General features: G+C 36.0%; 1 protein-coding gene across 7 annotated transcripts in view; it reads right to left on the bottom strand.

Annotated features, from left to right (window-relative positions):
- The window catches only part of LRBA (LPS responsive beige-like anchor protein), a 434,320-nt gene that overhangs the window by 122,546 nt on the left and 289,034 nt on the right, over positions 1-22,740 (bottom strand). For all 7 annotated transcript variants that reach the window (XR_012775615.1, XM_075500920.1, XM_075500925.1 and 4 more), the window contains 4 exons: positions 22,591-22,708; positions 20,865-20,967; positions 18,838-18,953; positions 16,413-16,525 (listed from right to left, as the gene is read on the bottom strand). Coding sequence is in view for 6 of the 7 variants with exons in the window: in XM_075500920.1 (XP_075357035.1) it covers positions 16,413-16,525; positions 18,838-18,953; positions 20,865-20,967; positions 22,591-22,708 (450 nt within the window). In the remaining variant the exon portion in view is untranslated. The remainder of the gene's footprint in view (positions 1-16,412; positions 16,526-18,837; positions 18,954-20,864; positions 20,968-22,590; positions 22,709-22,740) is intronic.

Below are 22,740 nucleotides of genomic sequence, written 5' to 3'. Positions count from 1 at the left end.
AAGATAACATGACCTGTTATCACATCATACTCCCTTTGCTCTTTTTGGTAACCAGAATTATCGGCATGCATGGAGAAGACTGGGTTTGGTGTTTTGCAAAAGCAGATGTTGGATTCGGTAAGCACCTGAACAGATCTGTGTATTTCAAACCAGGCTTCCATGCACACACACATGGCTAGTTGGAAAAAAAGTCTCTTCTGCATTCATATGTGCTTCATTTCTATTTACTGCTGATTCAAGTCAATGACTAAAAACCGCTTCACAGCGGAATGTCGTGGACAAAGAGTTGTTAACTTGTGTGCCTGTGGGTATGTGTGCAAGTTGAATACACTATTAAGCAAATGGTAAGCAACAATGAGAAACATCTTTGGATATTTTGGGGGGAAAAAATAGTGACCAACAGGGTGGAAGAATATTAACAGTGGAATTTTGATATTACTATTCTTGTTTCTATGCTTTCTGTTTACCATCCCAAGACAAGTTTTACTTAATAGATAAAACTTGAAACTTTGAAATAGACAAATAAAATAGCAGAGTTTCTATATAAAAACATTGATATAAAAGACACAAATAACATATGTATGACTAAAAAAGTCTATCACACTTTCACTAACATTGTTATTCTTTGTTTGGCACTTACCTAGGACATAAACACCCAGGGATTTATTTAAATGTAAGAAATATAATATTTTGTTATCTATAGCTGTGTAATTCCTCAGCAGACTTTTACATAAAGGATTTGGAAAAATCAGTATACATCACATAAATCACTGAGAAACCCAAAAGTGAATTTAGCCATTCCACATGTAAAATGCTGTAAGAGATCTAAAATATCTTTGTATATACATGCAAAACATATATGCAATACAATTTTGTATACATATTGAGCACACTGTATGTTATTAATGTAAACGATGCCCATCTGTACAGACAATGGATGCATTCAAGTATAACTGAAGAATGAACCTGCAAAAATATTTTCTCCTTTCTGTTCTGCAAGAATAAATGTACTTAAGAATACACTACAAGCTAAGGAAAAGCTTTAAAAGTCCTTGAACAAAAGTATCAGTAATTAGTCATTAATTCAAGCATAGTTCAAGTGAAAAACTATGTCTGGTATTCAGATTATTATTATTCAAATAACTGCTGCTTTGCAGCTCACGTGAAATTTGGCATACAAGCTTCAAAGTATTTTCTCTTCTAGGATAGATTAGATCTATGAATGACCTACGATCTAATCTTACATTTTTTACTTAGAGCGACTTTCACATTGCAGTAGTATAAAGAAAACATCTTAGGTTAATTACTATTTTTGCAGTTCACTAATTTGAAATATAACCCTTTAAAAGAAGTTGTTCCTGTATAAAAGGATTTTTATCTGATTTAGCAAATTTATTCCAGGGAAGAATGAAACTGACTCCAAGAAGTCTCTTTGTTGCAAGAACCATTTTGGAATCTCCATCTGTACTGATTTTCCCTGAAGACTCAACTATGCTTGAGGGAAAAAAGAAGAAAGAAGGTCATTGGTAGACAAATTATATAAATTAAAAATAGAAACAGTGTTGTGCTGTATGGTTCTGTAACATTTTATGTATTCTCTTTATCTGCCCCTATTTTTATTACTCTCCAAATGAGTATGGCCCAAATCAATAGTTATAGAATTACATTCCTTGAATATAAAGCTAAACCCAATTAGAATTGATTTCATTCTCTTTTCAAAAAAAAAAAAAAAAAAAAAAAAAGGGTATCATGCAGAGATCCATATAGCCAGAATCCACAGTATTGATTTTGGCTGTTATTGTTACAGTTGGTTTCTGAAGCCTGCAACAGGACAACTATCAAGACATGTCACATTTATTTGCAAGCAAATAAAAAAAGTCCCCAAATGAAAGAAAGCTTAGGGGAAAAAAAAGAACCGTGGAGCTGTGCACTGACAATGATACACTATCAGCTTACTCAGAGAAGTTACAGTGGGAATACACACATTGAATTATACATTACACGAATGCACTGATTTATTGTGGTAATAACATCCACCTCATTAAAAGATTCTGCTTTGCTGCAGTTGGAGGGCTACATATTGTTTACTGCTATAAATTAATGGCAGCGCACAGAAGACTGTAGAACCCTTCTAACAATAGATCTGTAATGACAGTGCTGTATATCACAGCTTCCCCAGCAGCTTCATAATAAAATGGAGACAATGTATTGGGCTAATACATTCTACCAGGCAGGCCCATATTTTTCTGACAACTGCTTCTACGGATGAGGTGATTCTGGTATGTTACACTGCACTGTGAACAGTTAACTAAGCTTGAGCTACAGAATAAAGCACATACAAGGAATATTCAAATACCCTCTGACTTTTAATTTAGTAAACAAATTAATTGAAATTCTGTAATCGTTTCATATTTCAAAATTAACAGGGAATCATTATTACACACTGGATTCCCTCCCCTGTGGGTAAATGCCAAGGGAAAAAGAGTAACTCCAAACTAAGCTATGCTAGATGTAGTTGTGAGACCACAAATTTACACTACTCAACATGGTTTCCCTATGGCTACAGACCACTAAGTAAGAACAAGCCGAAAAGCTGTCATATCCAGAAATTCCAGAATATATTTTCTTTGCAGTACCTCTTTTCAGAGAGGAAAATTAGATATTAGTTCACCAATTAAAAATACTTATTTAGATGGGGAAAAAAAAGAAAAATAGAGATAGAAAAATTCCAACAAGCAAAAACAATGGATGAGATTACAGGAGTCAATATGAAAAAAGAAATCACTTATGGCTGCAAAGTTTTCAAACTGTATTGAAAAATGAATAAGGCATATGGTTTTCAAGTCAGCGTTCATTCAAAAAAGGGTCCAAACTGGAGGAAGAATTGGGGTAAGGAAGTTTTTGTTTTCTCTTTTCCAAAGGCATGATCACCTGGTTTTTGACCCGAAGTGGTTGTTATAACAACATGTGCTACAAATATGAAAGTTTCATGCTATTCTTAAAAAAAACCAAACTAACTTGATATTAATTTTTCACGTGCTCTCAAATCTAGGAATACCTCAACATAAATAAACCTCACATTTTGACCAAGAACTGAATATAGTAAATCTCAGTCTTTGGACCAAGCTTGCTTGCTTTCTTTGAGACACAACAAAGAAAAATGGTTTGTTGAAAAATATCTGAGAAAACGCACTGACTCTTACCATCTACTGCTGTTAAATATGTCCAGACACTATGCTGTACAGTTACATTTGTTGGTTCTTAATCTTACTCTGTGCCAGACATTGGAACAGTGGCCCATCTTGCCTCCATTTTCAGAAGAGGCCCTGTTGCACCCAACAGAAGAAAGCAGAATGCTCACTGCTCCTCTACATAGGGCAGAATCTCTCCTGGATTCTGTCACTCATGTTCAAGAATAGGTACATCTTGGAAAATTGCTAATGACCTAACATAAGCAGACTGAAGTCTTATAAAGAAAGAATTACACTATGTTTATTTAAAGTTACACATTTAAGAAGAAAAAGAGGTGCTTTTTATTCCTATCTAATGTGTTTTCATTTTTTAAATAGTGTTACTCCCCATAAACAGACATACCTTGTTCTTACCCATGCTGCCTTGCTGTTGGCAGCCATGCTGCCTCTGTTATGGGCTTTTACAGAGGCTTCTGTTATTAAAACAAACATTGCCACTTTTACTGTCTCTTATCCACTGTAATACTGGGAAGAGTTTTTAACTCATTAATATTCAAAATCCATGAAAGACTAGAGTACTATGGCAGTAAATGGCATTTAATTATGGCAAACAGTAAGTAGTCAAGATACCATAGTTTCATCTTCACTGTTAACTGTTACCTCTTTTGGTGAAGACAGCAATCTTAACAATTACTACTTCTAAATAAGGAAATCAGGAAATCAATAAACATCTAAATAAGGAAATCAGGAGATTTGTACAAGTGCCTGTGAGTTCTGAAAAGCAGGCAGTTCCAGAAACAAAGTCCATGCTGACCAGTGCAAACAGAAAGATTTAAAAATTAATGAAAATACTATTCTTTCAAATTTGTATTTCAAAACTTTCAAAAGGAAAGAAAATTTTTAAAAAATACTAAGAAAAAAATGGGCAAAAAAAGAAAAAATGCTTTTCCTTGTGATTTCTTATCCTGTTTTCTTATCCACACCCAACCAGGTATTTGGATTCCTGTGAATACAATTGTCTGTATCACTGAATTATGTTTTGTAGCATCCTTGCCAAGTATGATGTTTGTTTTTCATACATTTTATTTTCAAGATGACTATCTGGTTTTCATTACTGGTATTTTTCATATATTCATTGGGCTTAAAGGACCAGGGGGACCATTAGGTCATCTCATCTAGCCTTGTGTTTGTATGACAAGCCATTAAATGCCTTTCCATTACATGATTTTGAGCCCAACTGTTTATACTTGATTATAGCATGAGCTTTATTTGGCCAACCTGCTTTCCAGAAAGGCATCTGACTCTTGAGTACATGGATAATCTGCTATTTTTCTTGGAAGCATTTTCTATTGATAATTGTGATCCTCATTCTAAAAAATACATACTTCAGTTCAGCTATGAATTTACTGGTGTGTTACAAAGAAATCTTATTACGCTTCTCTCTGGCATATCACAGAGTCTCTACTTACCCAGTATTTTCTATATATAAAGATACCTGTAGACTATAATTAGACTTGTTAATAAACAACAGAAATTGAGCTCTTCAGGTCTTCCATTTTAAGGCATTTCTTCCAGCCTCAAGATTTCTCTGCAGCCTGCCCACTTATCAATGTATTCTAATATAAAATATCTGAAATGTGTTCAGTGTTCCACTGTTAGTCTTCTCACTGTCGTAAATATGCCGTGCTGTATCCTCTGCTGCAATCTAACCACGACTGCATTTTTAGAGGATTCCTTGTTTAGTTACTTTATGTATTACCAACACATAATTAACTCCCAGAACCAGTCAATGCTTGTAATATTGTCAGTGGGACTTCCTGATCATCTGAGTAAAACTTCTTTTTCCCAGACAGAGATATAAAGACAAGATGCAAGGGTTTAATTATACCCAAACTTTATTAACTTAGCTCAACTGGGAAATATCTGGGAATAAATTCATACAATGTAGATCACTACTCTTTCATCTGTCATTCTGGTGTTTGAGAACAGCCACAAAATGCCATACCCCCCCTCTAAACCTATCCTCAACTCACTGCTAAAATTCACCATTCTTCCCCTCAAACAACTGCATACTGCTTTCTTAAAAATTAGGACCTGCAACTCCCCCATCTTCTTTAGAGGGCATCTTACCTTTAATCCATATCAAACTCAAATTAATTAAAGAACTGTATCCCAAAGAAAACAACAAACACAATTATCTGCTGAACTCTTTGAACTGCCCTCACTGATCGAACGAAACTGGTCCTTGAGCTGCTCCAGGAAAGATTTGAAAAATGGAAACAATGTACCAAAGAGAAAAACAATCTTTACCAATTCATTCCCAAAAGCACTGGTTTCACAGCAGATGCCCAAATCCTACATCAAAGCCTAGGCTAGGAGGGGGGAACTACGAATCTGGATGTCAAAATTTAGCTGAAGCCAAAGGGACAGAACTTGACAGAACTTTTGTATTCTTCCTCAGTGAGCACTGAGGTGACACAGAGCAATTTCTGCTCCAATTCCAAACTGATTTCCTATTAATTGTAAATGATATTTTAGTCACTTATAACACTCAGTTTTTGAGAATCATAGAATCATTTAGGTTGGAAAAGACCTCTAAGATCATCTAGTCCAACTGTCAACCCAACAACTCCATGCCTACTAAACCATGTCCCAAAGTGCCATGTCTACACGTTTTCTGAACTCCTTCAAGGATGGTGACTCTACCACCTCTCTGGGCAGCCTGTTCCAATGCTTGATAACCCTTTCAGTAAAGAAATTTTTCCTAATATCCAGTCTAAACCTCCCCTGGTGCAACTTGAGGCCATTTCCTCTCATCCTATCACTAGTTACCTGGGAGAAGAGACCGACCCCCACCTCGCTACAACCTCCTTTCAGGTAGTTGTAGAGAGCGATAAGGTCTCCCCTCAGCCTCCACTTTTCCAGACTAAACAACCCCAGTTCCCTCAGCCACTCCTCATAGGACTTGTTCTCCAGACCCTTCAACAGCTTCATTGCCATTCTCTGGACACGCTCCAGCACCTCAATGTCCTTCTTGTACTAAGGGGCCCAAAACTGAACACAGTATTCGAGGTGCGGCCTCACTAGTGCCGAGTACAGGGGGACGATCACTTCCCTAGTCCTGCTGGCCACACTATTTCTGATACAAGCCAGGATGCTATTGGCCTTCTTGGCCACCTGGGCACACTGCCAGCTCATGTTCAGCTGACTATCAACCAGCACCCCCAGGTCCTTTTCCACCGGGCAGCTTTCCAGCCACTCTTCCCCAAGCCTGTAGCGTTGCATGGGGTTGTTGTGGCCCAAGTGCAGGACCTTGCACTTAGCCTTGTTAAACCTCATAGAATTGGCCTCAGCCCATCAATCCAGCCTGTCCAGATCCCTCTGCAGAGCCTTCCTACCCTCAAGCAGATCGGCACTGCCACTCACCTTGGTGTCATCTCCAAACTTACCGAGGGCAAACTCAATCCCCTCATCCAGATCATTGATAAAGATACTAAACAAGATTGGCCCCAAAACTGAGCCCTGGGGACTTGTGACTGGCCACCAACTGGAGTAAACTCCGTTCACCACAACTCTCTGGGCTCGGCCATCCAGACAGATTTTTACCCAGCGAAGAGTACACCCACCTAAGCCATGAGCCACCAGCTTCTCTAGGAGAATGCTGTGGGAGACAGCGTCAAAGGCTTTACTAAAGTCCAGGTAGATAACATGTACAGCTTTTCCCTCATCCACTAGGCAGGTCGTCTGGTTGTAGAAGGAAATCAGGTCGGTCAAGCAGGACCTGCCTTTCATGAACCCATGTTGGCTGGGCCTGATCCCCTGGTTGGCCTGCACATACCTGTTGAGTGCGCTCAAGATGAACTGCTCCATAATTTTCCTGGTACCAAGGTCAGGCTGACAGGCCTGTAGTTTCCCGGATCCTCCTTCCAGCCCTTCTTGTAGATGGGCGTCACACTGGCAAGCCTCCAGTTTTCTGGGACCCCCCGCTGTTAACCAGGACTGCTGATAAATGATGGAGAGTGGCTTGGCAAGCTCCTCCGCTAGCTCCCTCAGTACTCTCGGGTGAATCCCATCTGGCCCCATAGACTTGTGGGTGTCCAGGTGGCATAGCAGGTCGTTAACTGCTTCCTCCTGGATTATGGGGGTTTTATTCTGCTCTCCGTCCCTGTCTTCCAGCTCAGGGGGCTGAATACCTGGGAATAACTGGTCTGACTATTAAAGACTGAAGCAAAGAAGGCATTAAGCACCTTGGCCTTTTCCTCATCCTTGGTGGCAATGTTCCCCCCTCACATCCAGTAAAGGAGGGAGATTCTCCTTGAGAACTTCAACACAAGCAGCTACTTCAATTTCATGTGGTTTCTTAGTGAAATAAGGAATTATATGGTCTAACACTTTTTGTATACACAATGTTGAAACTGTGCAATAATTATTAATATTAGTGAGTGTACTCTACCAATTTTGACATCAAGATATGAAATCAGAAAAAATCATATAGCTGTGCTGCCTTCTTTTCCAATCACTAAAGTCAACACTCATCTCTGGTGAATTTGTTGAGTAGATATCCTCTGGATATTTGTTAATGTTCCATCTAGTTAAGCTTCTTCCCCTTTAGAATTGGCAGGTTGTTATGCTCGTAGTTATAATTCTAATCCATTATTCTGAATATAGGTATTTCAAATAATTATGATACTTGAAAATTTTAGGGAGAAGGGAAACAAATGGGACAGTAATGTAAAGCAAGTTCTGAAGAATACTCCCTGTTCTTTTTATGTCGACCTAAAACTAAAATAATTTTCAAGTATAGATAAGAGTTGCAAGCAAGCAAGACTTCATATGGTCCACAGAGAATGAACAAAAAACCCCACTGTAATTACCCTAGTTACAAAGCAAAGAAAATGATACCTTCTCATATAATTAAGTTGCTAGATTCATTGCTTCAGGGAGCAATGCAGAAAAGACAACTAGACCACCAGTCTATCAGTGGCCACTAAACATGACTGTCTAGATTATTTCTCCAGTTCACAAAGTAGTTAAACTTCTGGTTGCCAAACCTGGGAGGTTATCTGAAGGGAAGGATGATACTTTACATGCCCTCTTTCTTTTCTTTTTTCACTAGGCTCCTGCTACTGGCTGTTCATAGAGGCAAGATATTGAGCTAGAGGAGCTTCTGGACTGGCTCCTGTCTTATGACTTCCTATTAAGTGACTCAGCATCTTCCCACATATATGGGCTGGTGCACATGATAAAATAAAAGCCAGTCAAGAGCACTCCAGTACAACAAACTTGCAGTCACCTTTACATGCAAATGATTTCTTTGCTTAGATATATCTTTTGATTTACACTAGTGAAAAAACACAGATAAATGGCTACCAGCCACCTCTTGTAATACTTGCATGCACAGCTTAGGGTGTAGACAACTATTTCCCAGCAGCTCCTTTAACTAAGCGACAAGTATAACCAGCTGACTGTGATCAGCATTTTTATCAAATGTAGGATCCCTGGGCATTTCCTGATGCACTGCATATGGGATGTAATTCCATAATCCTCTTATCTCAATGTTTTCTAAAATACATTTAATATAATCTATACATACTAAAACCACTGAGCTTTTTTATGTAAACATGCTTTTTAAAATAGTTGTCAGTCCCTACAAGCTTTCTTTGAAAAAACCCTATTTACCAGAAATCATGTCATGAAATTTACCAGATCACATTATGTTATAAAAAAATTTTTAAAGCTCAATCTTCTGTTCTAGGGAAACTGAGAATTCAATAAAGGGCTGGAATAAAAGCAGACATTTTGTTGCATGCAAATTAAATTAAAAGTATTTGTACATATGGTTTATTGTTAAGATTTTTTAAGAGCTCACACATTCCTTTGAGACAACAAGAACAGTCAGGAAAAACTGATCTAAAGGTGGTCTAATAACTAGAAAGTCTGAACATGTCAATATAAATAATACGTGTGCAAAACACGGGAGATTCCCAAAGTCCACGGTTCAAAAATGGATCATAAACTAATCTTAAGCATAAAAAAGAAGAAAAACTATGTTTAGCAATATTTGCAATGTTTTAGCAATACATTAGTGATAGGATACACCTCAGGTCACCTAAAATCTTGGAAGAATTGGAATTTAAAGGAAAAATCTCCATGCCTTCATATTCCTAACAATAGTATCAAATGCTATTACAACCATTTGCAGCAGATCCCAAAACAATGCACTGCTGAACTGCAAACTTGCAAACTAATTAAGCACACATACACTTTTACATAAGGTTTAATCAATTGTTCAGCACAACTGAATGTGTCACACACTGTGTATTTCAGGTATTACCACACCTTAATACTACTGGGAAGGCAAACTGAAGAGAGCTGTTATGTGTTGTAGACTTCCAAAAGGTCAGGGAGAGAGGAAGTTGCAGGTCCCTGAGAATCATGAAGAGAAATCAAGCTGCTTGCAGGCGGTGAGGAGGGTATGGCATTGCAGTTGCCTTTACTTAGAAAATAACCTTGCCAGCCAAAAGCAACCATTTGCATATACTATCCATGACGTAATCTGTCAAGTCAAAGAGATGTCTGCATCATCATTCACTTATTTAAAAAAAAAAAAAAATCATTGTATGGATTTTGAGAATCATGATTTAGTGAGAAGCCACGTGCACTTGAATCATAGCGGGAGATTAAAACATTCTCTCTCTGCCTTCCCTTCACAGACCACACTCCTCTGCCAACACATCAAACAAGCCACTGTCACAGAAAACAGCAGCCATTATACCTAACACCAGATCTATATAAGACAATCAGACCTAAAAACATAATCCTTTTGGCTTGTACTAACAGCACAGGACCTCAAGCTAAAAGCTGACACAAACTTGCATTTTCTGCAGATTAAACCCTGTCAGGGCACACAAAATATACATTATTGTGTATCATGTGTAAGCAACAAGCCCAACAAAAAGAGTAGCAGCAGGCTAGAAAGATGTACTTGGAAAAGTATAAAGAGTTTTTTACTGTAGTCTGTACTGTTTCATAGAACTATTACAATCAGATTATATCAATCCTGAATAGTCAGCTATGATCCCACCAATGTATTATTTTTCACACATGCATTGCTTCGCTCCTAAGGTGAATTCAGCAATCATTTTATTACCTATTTCATAAGGTCTCCTGATTAGTCAGCCATCATCTTCAACACCATCAACAGATTAGTACTGTCAGAAAGTTTTATCAGCTCCCTTTTCATCTTTTTCAGATTACCATATTTGCTTAACAGTATAAAGTACAGAGAAGACCTCTGGAACGCAAGTGACAACCCCACATTGGAAAATAACCTTGTCTTTCTGATACTGAGGCAGTTTCAAGTGATTGGCTGGATGTTATATGTAAATTATTTTTTCTTAATCTTAGACTATTCAACTCAAGCTTTTGGGATCATACCATCTTCTCCTAGTGATCTTTTTCCATTGATTTCCTTCATTTGATCCACACCTTCATCTGCTGATATTTGAGTTTCAGACAGATCATCTGATATGTCCATTAAAGTAAGTCCACAGCCTGAGAACCACCTTAAACTCCTCCTTAAACAAAGACTATCATTATTATTATTTTACCATGCTCTCATTTTCTCTGAGCACTATTTTTATACCTGGATTGTCGTTTGACCCCAACTGGTTTCCTGCTCCTAGGAGTTTGATCAACTCAGTTTTAGACAGCTCCAGTTAGGTGAGATAAATCCCATCCCCATTTCCACTATGAGTGCAATTTTCAACTTTGCCACCATCATGGTTGTTCGGAAATCTGAATTACACAGATGTGTGCTGTAGCAGCTCATAATCTGCTGGAGTTCAAATGTATGAATATAAAAAGGAAGAGAGACTGTATCAAGAGAATAACATTCACTTTACATTAGGAAGACAGAAAACACACATTTAAAATGTCTGTGGCCCAAGATGTGTGTGAAATTACTTTATTTTGATTGCTAGTAGATTTTATGACCAGACATGTGCCCCATGGTTTCTTGTGATCATTTAAAAGGTCATGAACCTCCCTCAGTTCATTTCCAATTAGAAGATGACATATGTTCAGGGCACCTAAAATTGAAACAAGAGCAGGATGGACAATAACATCAGATACAAACTAAGAATAGCATTTTGAACGTTCATTGTTAATCCTGAGTTACTGTTTTTCTTGTCTTTGAGTATTTCTGCATTCCAAACAATACTCCTCCTTGAGGCAGTATATTATTAGGCTCATTACCAAAATGATTCCTATTGATCCTGTAAACTTGGCTTTTGCTCTAATACCTAATTTTTTTTTTTTTTTAAAAAGATTGCTTGAAAAGAATTAAGTGATCCTAGAAACTGCTATATGCATCTGAAGTACAAAGACTATGCTTCTCGTGACTTCAAAAAATAAGCCTCTGGTGGGAAAACAGGAGATGGTTTGACACAGAGAATAACCAACTATTGACAAGGAAAAAAAGACAAAGATATAAAAGGATGGTTATGATGCTGTAATAGAGCAATGGAAATTCCCAGAATATTTTAAAAATTCTATGTAGACTAAGAGCAGGATTTCAGAAAGTATGTTTTGATAAATAATCTCAGAGATGTATTTGGGTGAAGTTTCAGTCTCAGCAGGTCTCTATAAGAATTGTGGAGGAATAGGCAGCTAAACATGCATGGAAAGCACATGTTTATTCTGAAAAAGGTCCTGAGATAGATGCCGCATGAAGCTCAAACCAACATATCAGCACAAAAATCTGTCTTTGAAAGTGAAACAAGTGGGTATTAAGGAGAGATTGATACTAAAATCCAAAAGAGCTAGAATTGCTTCAGATGCAGCAAACAGTTTAGTGTCTCTAAGGATCATGTCTAGGTCGGGCTTGACAATCCAATAACTATTTCATTTAAATAAACAAGTCTTCTCCGTGGCTATGTTCCTGCTTTTCAACAGAACCGCCTGAATTTGTCTAGGGAGGCCCTTGTCCAGGGTCCTGAACCACCCGAGCTTGGGCTGGCAGAGGAGACGACTTGCTCTGGGTGGGTACCTGACCATGGTGCTGCACAAACAAGCTTGGGACCTAGAAAACACGACTGCACTGCAGCAGATTAGTCACAGGCCCATGGGACCATTTGCAGCTTTGTCTCCTAATTTTGGCAAATGTGCTAAAGGAAATGATACAACAGATTGACTCAGCTGTCAGAAAGGATAATTGACCAATTTTATCATTCACAAAAGTCCCCGATGGAATCTGTCTGAGGGTTACTGGCATCAGTCTCACAAAATCACTTTCCCCCCCATTTAGAAATGGGAGAAACTTATGTTATTAAAGTGAAACTTTTCATGAGAATATAACTGACTACTCAACACTTTAGTTGGTATGATTTCTAATTCCACAATAGATTTTCTGGTCCAAACAAAGAAAGCCCAAAATAGTCCTAAAATTATATAGCACTGTCCTGGGATGTGAACAAGAAAACTTCACACTCTTGCACAGCTTTCTTCAAAGGGGGACTTGACTTTTGAGTTCTCATATCACAAGCAAGGACCCCAATCACAATTACCATTCCCTTCCCCCTTCACCCCTTTTTAGCTCTCTCTTTTCATATTCAAAGAGGACAGATTGGGAAGAAAGGGTCTTTGTTCTCTCAGCTACATTTTGCTCTTTTATGGTTTCCTAAATGGTACCAACACATGCATCCCTAAAAATCAAGGCACTGCTCAGAGTATTGCTTCCTGTTTGAATGCTTCCTTTCCCCTAAAAGTATCTTTTAACATGATTATGTCAAATGTCTATATCTGTTGACCCCTTTGCACAAACAGGTATGGAGATCAAATGTACATCTACAGCAAGGTGATAAACCAGTTTCTGTAATAATTTCTCTCAACTGTTCTCTATTCTGCATACAATTTTAGAGAGGATGGAGTGTCGCTCTCCTCAAAGAAGCAAGTTGCATTTCACAAAGAAAGCATGATAACTTGTTATCTGATAATGAAGAGAATCTGATAAATATATACTAAAAAATATGATAAATATATACTAAAAATATCAAAATCCATAACAGACTAACAAATGAATAACGAAAAATGTGTCTCCTTTTCAGATATCACTGCTTCAGGCTGACTGTATATGGGGGCTGGTCTTGCTATCTCTACCACTGTTTCTTGAGGTTATCCAAAATTCTAGAAAATATACTGGATCTTTTCTTAACTGCCCTGATTCTGATACAAAGTTTGAAATATTTTATTTCCTGTACTGTCCTTTTATAAGCAGGAATTCATATGAACTGCCCTGAAAGGAAAAATATTTGTACCTTCCTTCCGAGCTTATCCTGTCTGGTTTTGGAATGTTTTTTAATTAAGTGATATCTTTTGTCACAGGTACAGATGACAAATTTACTGCCTGAAATACCAGTGACAAGGCAACCAGGGCAGATGCTGAGCCCAGCAGTGTCAAGCATCATAGGTTTCAGTGCCTAAATTCCAGATGTATTTGTCTACCAAAATAAGTCATCACCACTGCACCCACTATTGTTAGTTCTCACACCGTTCCTCTCACTTTCTTTCAGCGTCCAAATTTGGAACATGCTTTATGCTTAGAAGGATACTGAGTCCTTCTGGTGAGTTTATCAGTTTTAACTGGTAGTAACCTGCATTGATTTTGTGTTGGAGAATGAGCTGAATAAAACATAATTTTCATTTCCTACATGAAAAACACTGGTTCACAGAATGCCTGTACAAGTTTTAATGCCTCTCCAGACAAAAAGATTTTTTTAAAAAATTTGCAAAAGTATAATAGGTCCACATCAAAATATTCGTTACTTTCTATCTCTTTGCCAAGGGGTAACAAGAGATAACTAAGCAAATTTCATGCCCCCCCGCCCCGTTTCCTCGCACAGGAGAATATGCAGCACAAGTTATATGTGCAGTGAATTTGTGCTCTTGAAATGGGCACCCTGCAACAGAATTCAGGCTGGCATGCTGAACAACAGTCAACAGTGAAGTTTACATCAGAGCAACAAAACTAGTCTAATTTGTCATAGTAAAAAAAAAAAAAAATCTATTACTTCTGTTCTGTCAAAGTGTATTTGATATCAGTGGCTCCCACATACCAATTAAACACCTCACTTCACTGAAGGTGAGAGCTATTTGTTGCTTTTGTATACTTGACTGGAAAAGAAGTCATTACGTACGTAACAGCCACTATAAAATTGATGATGGTTTAGCAAATATTGCATGAAAATGATAAAAATGAGAATAAAAATATTATTACGTACACATGTAGCTATAGTGAAGACAAAAGATTTAAGAATGGCATAATTTTCTTCTTCTAGTAGTGTCAATTTATGATTATACAGAAATTCTGTGCCTTATGAAAGAAAAATTATCAACAGATACTTGCATATAGCAAGATCTTGTAACAAACTTTGCAGAGTATAAAAATCATGCTTTGATATCTCAGTTTTTTCCATGTATTTTTACTTCTTTTTTTTTCCTTATCCAAGTACAGAAACAACACAATTTATTGCTTACACTGAATAAAGAAGAGGAAAAAAATGTGCTTTTGAACAACATAAGTAATGCAGAAAATGGGACACATTCTGGTGGGAAACTGTGTCTGTTGTATAAATAAAATATATGCAGCTATAAATATAATATGTAATACTCATTCCAGACCATAGTCACCTCTTAAGAAATAAACACTCGAATCAAAGCAGGGTAACAGACTGGCAGCGCACTCCTGGCATTTGTCAGGAGCATTCGTCAGGCTGACAGTAATATTAACCACAATCCATTTCAGTTGCTTTGGTTTATCATTGTGTGACTGATGTTCAAAACAATGCCATAAGAAGCTGCTTAAATAAAGTGTTGGTTTAACCTATACACTGCAGTTCTTTAAATCTGTGCTAACTGTGGACTTCTAGCTAATATATTAACAAAACTGTTTATTCATATTTGACACTTTATAATACTTAACCTTAAGTTAAAATTTGGAGGGGAAAAAAAAAAAAAAAAAACCAACACAAAAAAAGTCTTCATTTTTAATTTTCTTAGGTACCAAAGAAAGTAAAAATATTGACCTGACATCCTTTCTGCCAGACCAAAATCAAAGTTTTCCTTTTCTTTACTCAGTGGGAGCACTGAATTGTGATGCGTCTCTGGACATGGATAAGGAAAAGAAATGAAGTAAAAGACTGTTAAAAGTAAAAGACTGTTAAAACCATGTAAAAAGGAAAAGGAAATATCTTTAAATACTTTTAAAACCTTTAGCAGTGCAAAAGCATAGACATGCTACAATACATAATTAGCACTTATTTTGAAGCATTACCCCCAAGATACCAGTACTACAATGAAAATATCACAATATACACGACATTCAAACATTTTCATAGTTGAATATTAGCAAGGTTTTTCAGATATTTGCCATGAATTCATCATCTGATAAAGTTTAACATTTAAACTACATAGAGTTGATACTGCTAGAAATGCCTAAACAGTAACCAAAACTTGAACTGCTGTATCTGAGACAGGTATGGCATAAAGACCTTCATTGTGTATATGGTAAGGACTGGCATTCGTCCAGAACAGCAGTTACATTTTCAGAGATCAAGACGCACTGTCTGATCAACAACATTTAACAGAAGGTAAGGGAGAATGCATGCTAAATATACATATATGTATAAATATTCACTATTCTCTAACAATAGGGGCAATTCTCTGCTGATGACCTGTTAAAGATTACAGGCTCCCAAGAATATCATGTTACAGGCTTAAATAATATTAATGAAACCCCTTCTACTCATAATACAGTATGACTGACATCTAATAATGTAATCATTATTTCCTATATTAAGTTCACAGTTTTCAAACACATGATTGAGAAGCTTAAGTATAGATATAGATACAACCTAAGTAATGTCCACTTGGTGATGTCCCTAAGTAATGTCCTCTCTCAGCAATAGCAATTAAATTAGCAATTAATTAAATTAAATATAGCAATTATTAAATTGATACAATCAGAAGGAATAAGAATACATCAATACTTCATTTTTCCACAATCTGATCCCTATTATCAGTATACACATACAGAAATGAAACACTGTTAATGGTTGTGCATTTAACATTAATGTATCAAACACAGCAGAAAACATTAACAAGACTGAAAGCTACTGTGACAATTACTGGAGAGAAAAAAAAGGTATATCTGATGACAAATACCTTTGACAAATCCCTGAAGTTGCTAGGAAGTGTAAGGTCCAACTCCTCTGATTCATAGTTGGTGATAACCCAAGGGAAGACAGGGTACTGATTTAAATCATTGTAAGTTCGACCTGACAAACAACAATAAAAAAACCCCCGTGAGTTAAGAGAGTTATATTTAACTAAAATACCAAGCTCTAAAGATACAACAATATAACTTTATGAGCTCTTCAAAAGAACTGTAATTTATTTCAGATCTTTTATTATTTCAATATTTTACTTTGCTTTACTGAAAAGGATAATGAAGAAGTTCACGAATTGCTAGTATTTAATTTAAAACACTGCAGCTCATTTCACTTTAATTGTAAACTCTTTTTCATACAGTAAGAGTAACAGTTAAATCCATCATTTTCTATGCATTTCTCCTTTCCTTATTTATGTCATCTTGTCTTCTGTTTCTTTATGGTTAAACACTTCAAAAAATGGAGAGGCAATGACTTCTGCTGACACTAAAAATCAAAGCAATATTTTTACATATTGTATTAAATTCAATATGTGAAAGCAAAATGAAGCAGCTCAGGATTTTAGATTGAGAAATTATGTAAGTAATAACCATTTCAACTAGAAAATTCACTTTGAGGGGAATTCTTCCTTGACCATTGACCATCTATGGATACGCCAACATTTACCAGAACAGAAAATCTGTTCTGGTTTCAGGTTCACATGTGCACCTTCATGCATCTGTAAGATGGAAATAATATCCTTCCTCCACTAAAAACAAAATATTCAATCAGAATAATTGTATACGATGCATACACATACATCACATACCCTAGTTTATAATTTTAAAATGCATAATTTTTACACGGATCCTGTCTCTTTTTATGATATTGTTGCAGAAGCTCATTCACTCACATCACCTCCAATCAGGATGTTCTCAGATTTTGTCTAGCCTGGTCTTAAAAGTCTCAAAGGACAGGTTTTTAATTCTTTGCCAGGAATATTATTTCACAACCCAATCTATCAGGTTGTCAGAAAACATTTTCTAAAACTTCACCTAAGTTTTTCTTTTTCCAGTTTTCTTACACCATTCAGTATTTTTCCATCCTGGTTTGCAGAATTTTTAAATGGCATAGTAATTTTTCCCTATATTTTCTTTCCCTAATCAGTTGGTTATGCTGCACATTATCTCTTATTCAGGATTAAGGCTACTTACATGACACTGTGATATCTACCTTTATTTGTTTCAGATTGATAGCCATCATGACAATCTTTTAACTCCCCATCATGGACAACTAAACTTTCCCTTTTTCCATAATGTTATCTTTTTGTTCCTCAAATAGCCAGTAGGTAAGAATTCACTTTATTATTTCAATAATATATTAAAGCTGAAATAGATCATTCACTAGAGCCACAAAAAACAGTGTCCTCCTCTTGCCTCATTCCACTTCAGCAGTAAGGAGACAAGCAGATCTACCCCTACTTTTATAAAATCTGCCAGCATCCTGGCATCTCTGACTTTATGACTGATTACAGAAACCAGCAAAACTGACCATTTGTATCAAATGTAATTAGTGCGAGCAGAGGCATTTGTTATATCAATCATGTTAGCAAGAGCCAAGTCTGAAAGGGAATTAACAGACGTTTCAACACTGTCAATACCATAGAAAAAAGCTGAAAATTGAGAAATTTTGTAAGTTGCTCTGAGAACAAAATATGTTGGAAAATAAAAGAGAGGTCATGAGACCTAACAATTAGCCTCCATTTACTAAACTGAAGTCAAGTTGGTTAGAAGCTAATGGGGTAAGATGGGTTAAATGAAATATAGCTTAGCATTTACAGAATGAGGGATTAGGACAACCATACAGGGGTATGAATTAGGACTTGGGAATGGATGAATGGTGTCCTGGCAGAGCAGTGCTGGTGATCCAGGCACTCTTTTCCAAGACCAAGCACACATCTTGTAACAGTAGTATTTATTGGCTCCAGGAATATCCTGCTCCCCAGCTGAGATTTCCCAGAGGGTTCCAGCCCTACAGAGAACTTGTTGCATCAGCGGTATTTAGGGAGGGTAGTACTTTTGAATATTAAAACTTAGAATACTAAGGGATAAAGAAGTTACTATTTCCAAGATAGCAAATAGTAGACAGTCTATATAGATCCTGTCCTCCCACAACAGTCAAGATATTCTGACTTTAGAGATAGATTTTAAGTGCAGTTCAGTACAGCATTATGAATTGCATGCCTCTCTATTCTTACAAAAACATAAAAATAATTATGAATAAAGTACATTTAGGAGGATTTTGTGAAGTTGTTCCTCAGGAGAAAATTGTAGATAGAAAAAGTTATTTATTAAAAGGGCAAAATCTAGTAGTGTCCCGTGTCTGTTGAGACTGTGCCACCATTAACTCCTTTTCTGAGTCATTATAGTAATTTGTGTTACCTGCTATAGTGTTTAGAAACATCAGGTATTCAAAGTTCGAAATTTCTCGGTGTTGCCATCGCTGGGTCATATTGGAAGCTTTGAAAATCTGTCGTGGACTAGCCAAAGAAATGCGTCTGGAAAAAAAAAATCCAAAAAAATAATGAGAAAACCTGGTAGGTCTTCCTTTTTACCTATCTGAATTTTAGTGGCAGTTGTACATATTCTTTTTACTAGTTCTATGCTAGATTTCTCTGGAGAGCAAATTGCTATTTGGGATACTTGAAGTTCATTTTTAAAGTTTTATAATCTAATAAGAACAAAAGACTTAAAACATCTGACAGCTGGATATATCAAGATTTGAAAGTTTTCAAACAGAAACTTTTACAGCTGTGCAAATTCAGCTGCTCCATGAAGGCTTGATGTATTACAGAAATATGTTACTAGTGATTTAGAGAGATGGCAGACCATTAAATAAGAAAATTACATGACTTTTAGAATTTCACATAAGAATAAAGTCATCTTTTAGGAGAGGTTTTTAAATCTTAAAAGAACAAAGGAAAACAATGATAAGATGATAGAATTTCATTATGAAGTCCATCCTCTTGAGATTTAAATTCTGGGCAGTGTTGGGGAGTTAGTCATAAATAAATCAAAACTTTTAGAATTTGATGCCAGATTTCCTAATGTTTGTGAAAGAAGACTATAGAGTCATTCCTTGGAGTGATAAATCAAGCAGAGAAGAGCTTATCATAAAATTCCCAAGACTGTTTTGTTCATAATAAAAACATCTGTAAATACCAGAGTCACATCATTTAGGGAGGGAAAAAATCCAGATATAGTTTTAGTTAACAAATCTTTACAGGTATTGGTAAACAATTAAAGAAGATAGTTACAGTAACTAAATATTTTTTTATTTTAATAAACTGCTTTATATTGTAAACAAATTTATCAGTATAAATGGATGTGAAATTTTGAACAAATGTGTCTATACTTTCATGTATATTTAAAAATTTTCACACATAATTTGCTTCTGTAAGTAGCAATCCTTAAGTTCTTACAGAGTGGCTATAATTGCAATTCAAGAGATTTTTTTTCTGGACTTGATAAAAAAAAAGTAAACTATAAAACACAACAGAAAACATCCCCAACTATTTTAATGCCATTTCTGTGCACAGAAATCTTTAAAAAATAAAAATTTAAAGTAACAACAATCAAGATACTCCTTAAGGGTTCCTGTTTCTTCTAAAAATTTAGAAATTAATCTACTTAAAAATAATTTATAATTCATTAAAATACAAGAGGTAACCAATCCAACTAGACATGGGGTATACCTCAAAAACTTCTATTTCCATCAGCCTCAGTGAACATTAAACTGTCCTGCTGTGTTTCATCCAGAGCATATCTGGTAATCAAGCCCTAATTTTCTGCTAAAAAAGATGTAGCAAACTGAATCATATTCTTCAGTTTTAGGATCCAAACACTCAGCCTGACATTGTAATACTAATTTCTCACTATGTAAAATTTTAACAATGTCCTCCAGAGCTATAAGACAAGCACACCATACCAACCCTTCACATGCTGTTCAGCTTATATTGTTCTACACATCACTACAATATCCTTCTGATGAGGAACGATCATTTTCATCTACGTTTAAATACTACAGAGGATTCAAGGATGTTACAGTCAAGCTAATATAATTGAACACTGCCATAAAAGCTAATCAGTCCTACAACCAGTCTTAAATCAGTCTTAAATTTTAGTGAGTTGGCAAGCATAAAGAAACCTATTTTCCTTAAGTAGGGTAAGTGATTGAGTCTCACTGCCAAAAAGAAGCTATCTTCCCTATAACAGACAGAAATCACAAAAGAAATGTCAAATCCAAGTTTTTATTATACAAACACATTGCAAATAGCACGCAGAAGTGATAGGCTGAGGATATGCACGTTTTGTAAACCAGGTGTAAATCCTTCAAACCATATAGGCTGGTTTGATGAAAAAAGAACTCTTAGAACTGACAGATAAAATTAACTCAAATTGTAAAATACCTGGTCTGGGGTAGTCCAAAGATAGTACCAATACCGACCCGAGGTAGACAGTTAACCACTTTCTTTACTGTTGCTTGGTCAGGAAAGTTGAACATGACACCCACTGTGAACACAAGAGTTGAAATATGGCATGATTTTACACCTTATATTTTAGGCTTTCTGTCCCAATAAAATTTAACCCTAAGCTTAGGTGTTGAACAGGTAAAAGATTAGACATGTTTCCTTCAGGTTACTATATTTTTTTTTATAATTTCCAGAACTGCTTTTATTTACCACTAACAGGAATTTCAACAGAAGTTGTCACTGTTACAAATCTTACAAGGTCTACATTTGTTCTCCTTTCTGAATAGAAGTTAAACCTATATGCACAGATTGACTGTCTACAACTGATTAAAAAAAAAAGAGTTTATATATCAATTGGATCACACATTTACTAGTTTACTTTCTAGATATTTTCAAGATACATTCTTCAAAATATTATCTTCATATTTTGTTTGAAACTTGCAATGACACTTATGAAATAGGAACCTAAAAATCTAAATAACAATCTAATTATGGTATCACCAGTGGACGTTTATGACTTCACAGGGTACAACTACAGGCTCCAAAATAGGAAAGTGTTTATGCACATGATTAATATTCTGGTGGACAATATGCACATGTTGCACAGATATGTGCAACAATGCTCTGCAAGATATGTGTCTGAATACTTACCAGCCGCATTCAAGATTAGAGACCATTTTAAGCTCAGACAAAAGCTTTTTGACTAGCATACTAACTGCATAAAACATGTTACCCTATGAAACATTTACTGACTTCAGGACAACAATGTTTCATATCATTACTAAAACAATGTTTTACATTTTAAAAGTGTCATCTTAAGACCTACTTTATTGGTGTCTTTGTATACAGTTTTCAAAATAAGTTTTTCAAAATTTCATTATCAGTATAAAAGCACTAAAAGTACCTGCAAAGACATCAATATAACCTGCAAAGGTTATATGGCAAAGATATCATATAACCTGGTTATATGATAGTTATATCATTAAACTGCAAAGACATCATATAACCTGGTTTAAAATAAAATTTAGGGGGAGAATATAGCAGAAGAAAGTTCTCCAAGTCTCAATGCACTATATTTTGAGTGACTTGTCACAGTACATGTGTGTGTCTGAAAAAGGAACCAAAGAAAGGGGAGGGTGAAAAAAAGGTTCATAAACAAGGTAAATCCACATTTATTTCTTAGAGTTGCACTAGGGTCTAACTGAAATAAATTATTACTAGAAATAAAGCATGACTGAAAGAAATTATTACTAGAAATAAAGCATGAAGGTATACCAGTCACTGGTCTAATCCAGTAGTGAAGTTCTTTCATTATGTTGTTCTTGGTGCGTGTAACTAACAACTATTAACCCTCCAAAGGGATCAGAGGTAGGTATGCCTTAAGCAAGAGTTTCCAGAGAATGCCAAATAAACATGTGGATAGAAATGAAAGTGAGGCATTGCTAATTCCCAGTTATCATGTTTGATCATAATTTCTCATTGAAAAAAAAAATTAAAAGGAGAAACTAAATTACGAAAATATACTAACTTAAATATTGAGACACTTAATCCAAGCCCTTCTGCTATCTACACAAATCCATACCAAAAAAGACGTGACTAAACAGCCAAACAGGATGCACATGTCCCCAAATCAACACTTGCCATTCCTCTAAACTCACAGTACCTCTATTTGCCATGAATATCTCCAGTGCTGTATTTTGCAAAAGATAACGTCGGGAAAAGATAGATCGAATCTCTGAAAAGAGCCATTTTCCATGGAGTCCTTCTGTATATGCCAGAATCTAGTAGAAAGAGACAGAGAGAGAATGTTTTA

Source organism: Mycteria americana, chromosome 4 (assembly GCF_035582795.1).
Source record: "Mycteria americana isolate JAX WOST 10 ecotype Jacksonville Zoo and Gardens chromosome 4, USCA_MyAme_1.0, whole genome shotgun sequence".
Lineage (NCBI taxonomy): Eukaryota > Metazoa > Chordata > Aves > Ciconiiformes > Ciconiidae > Mycteria > Mycteria americana.
Note: the sequence above shows the minus strand (reverse complement) of the source record. Positions and strands in the feature narration are given on the sequence as shown.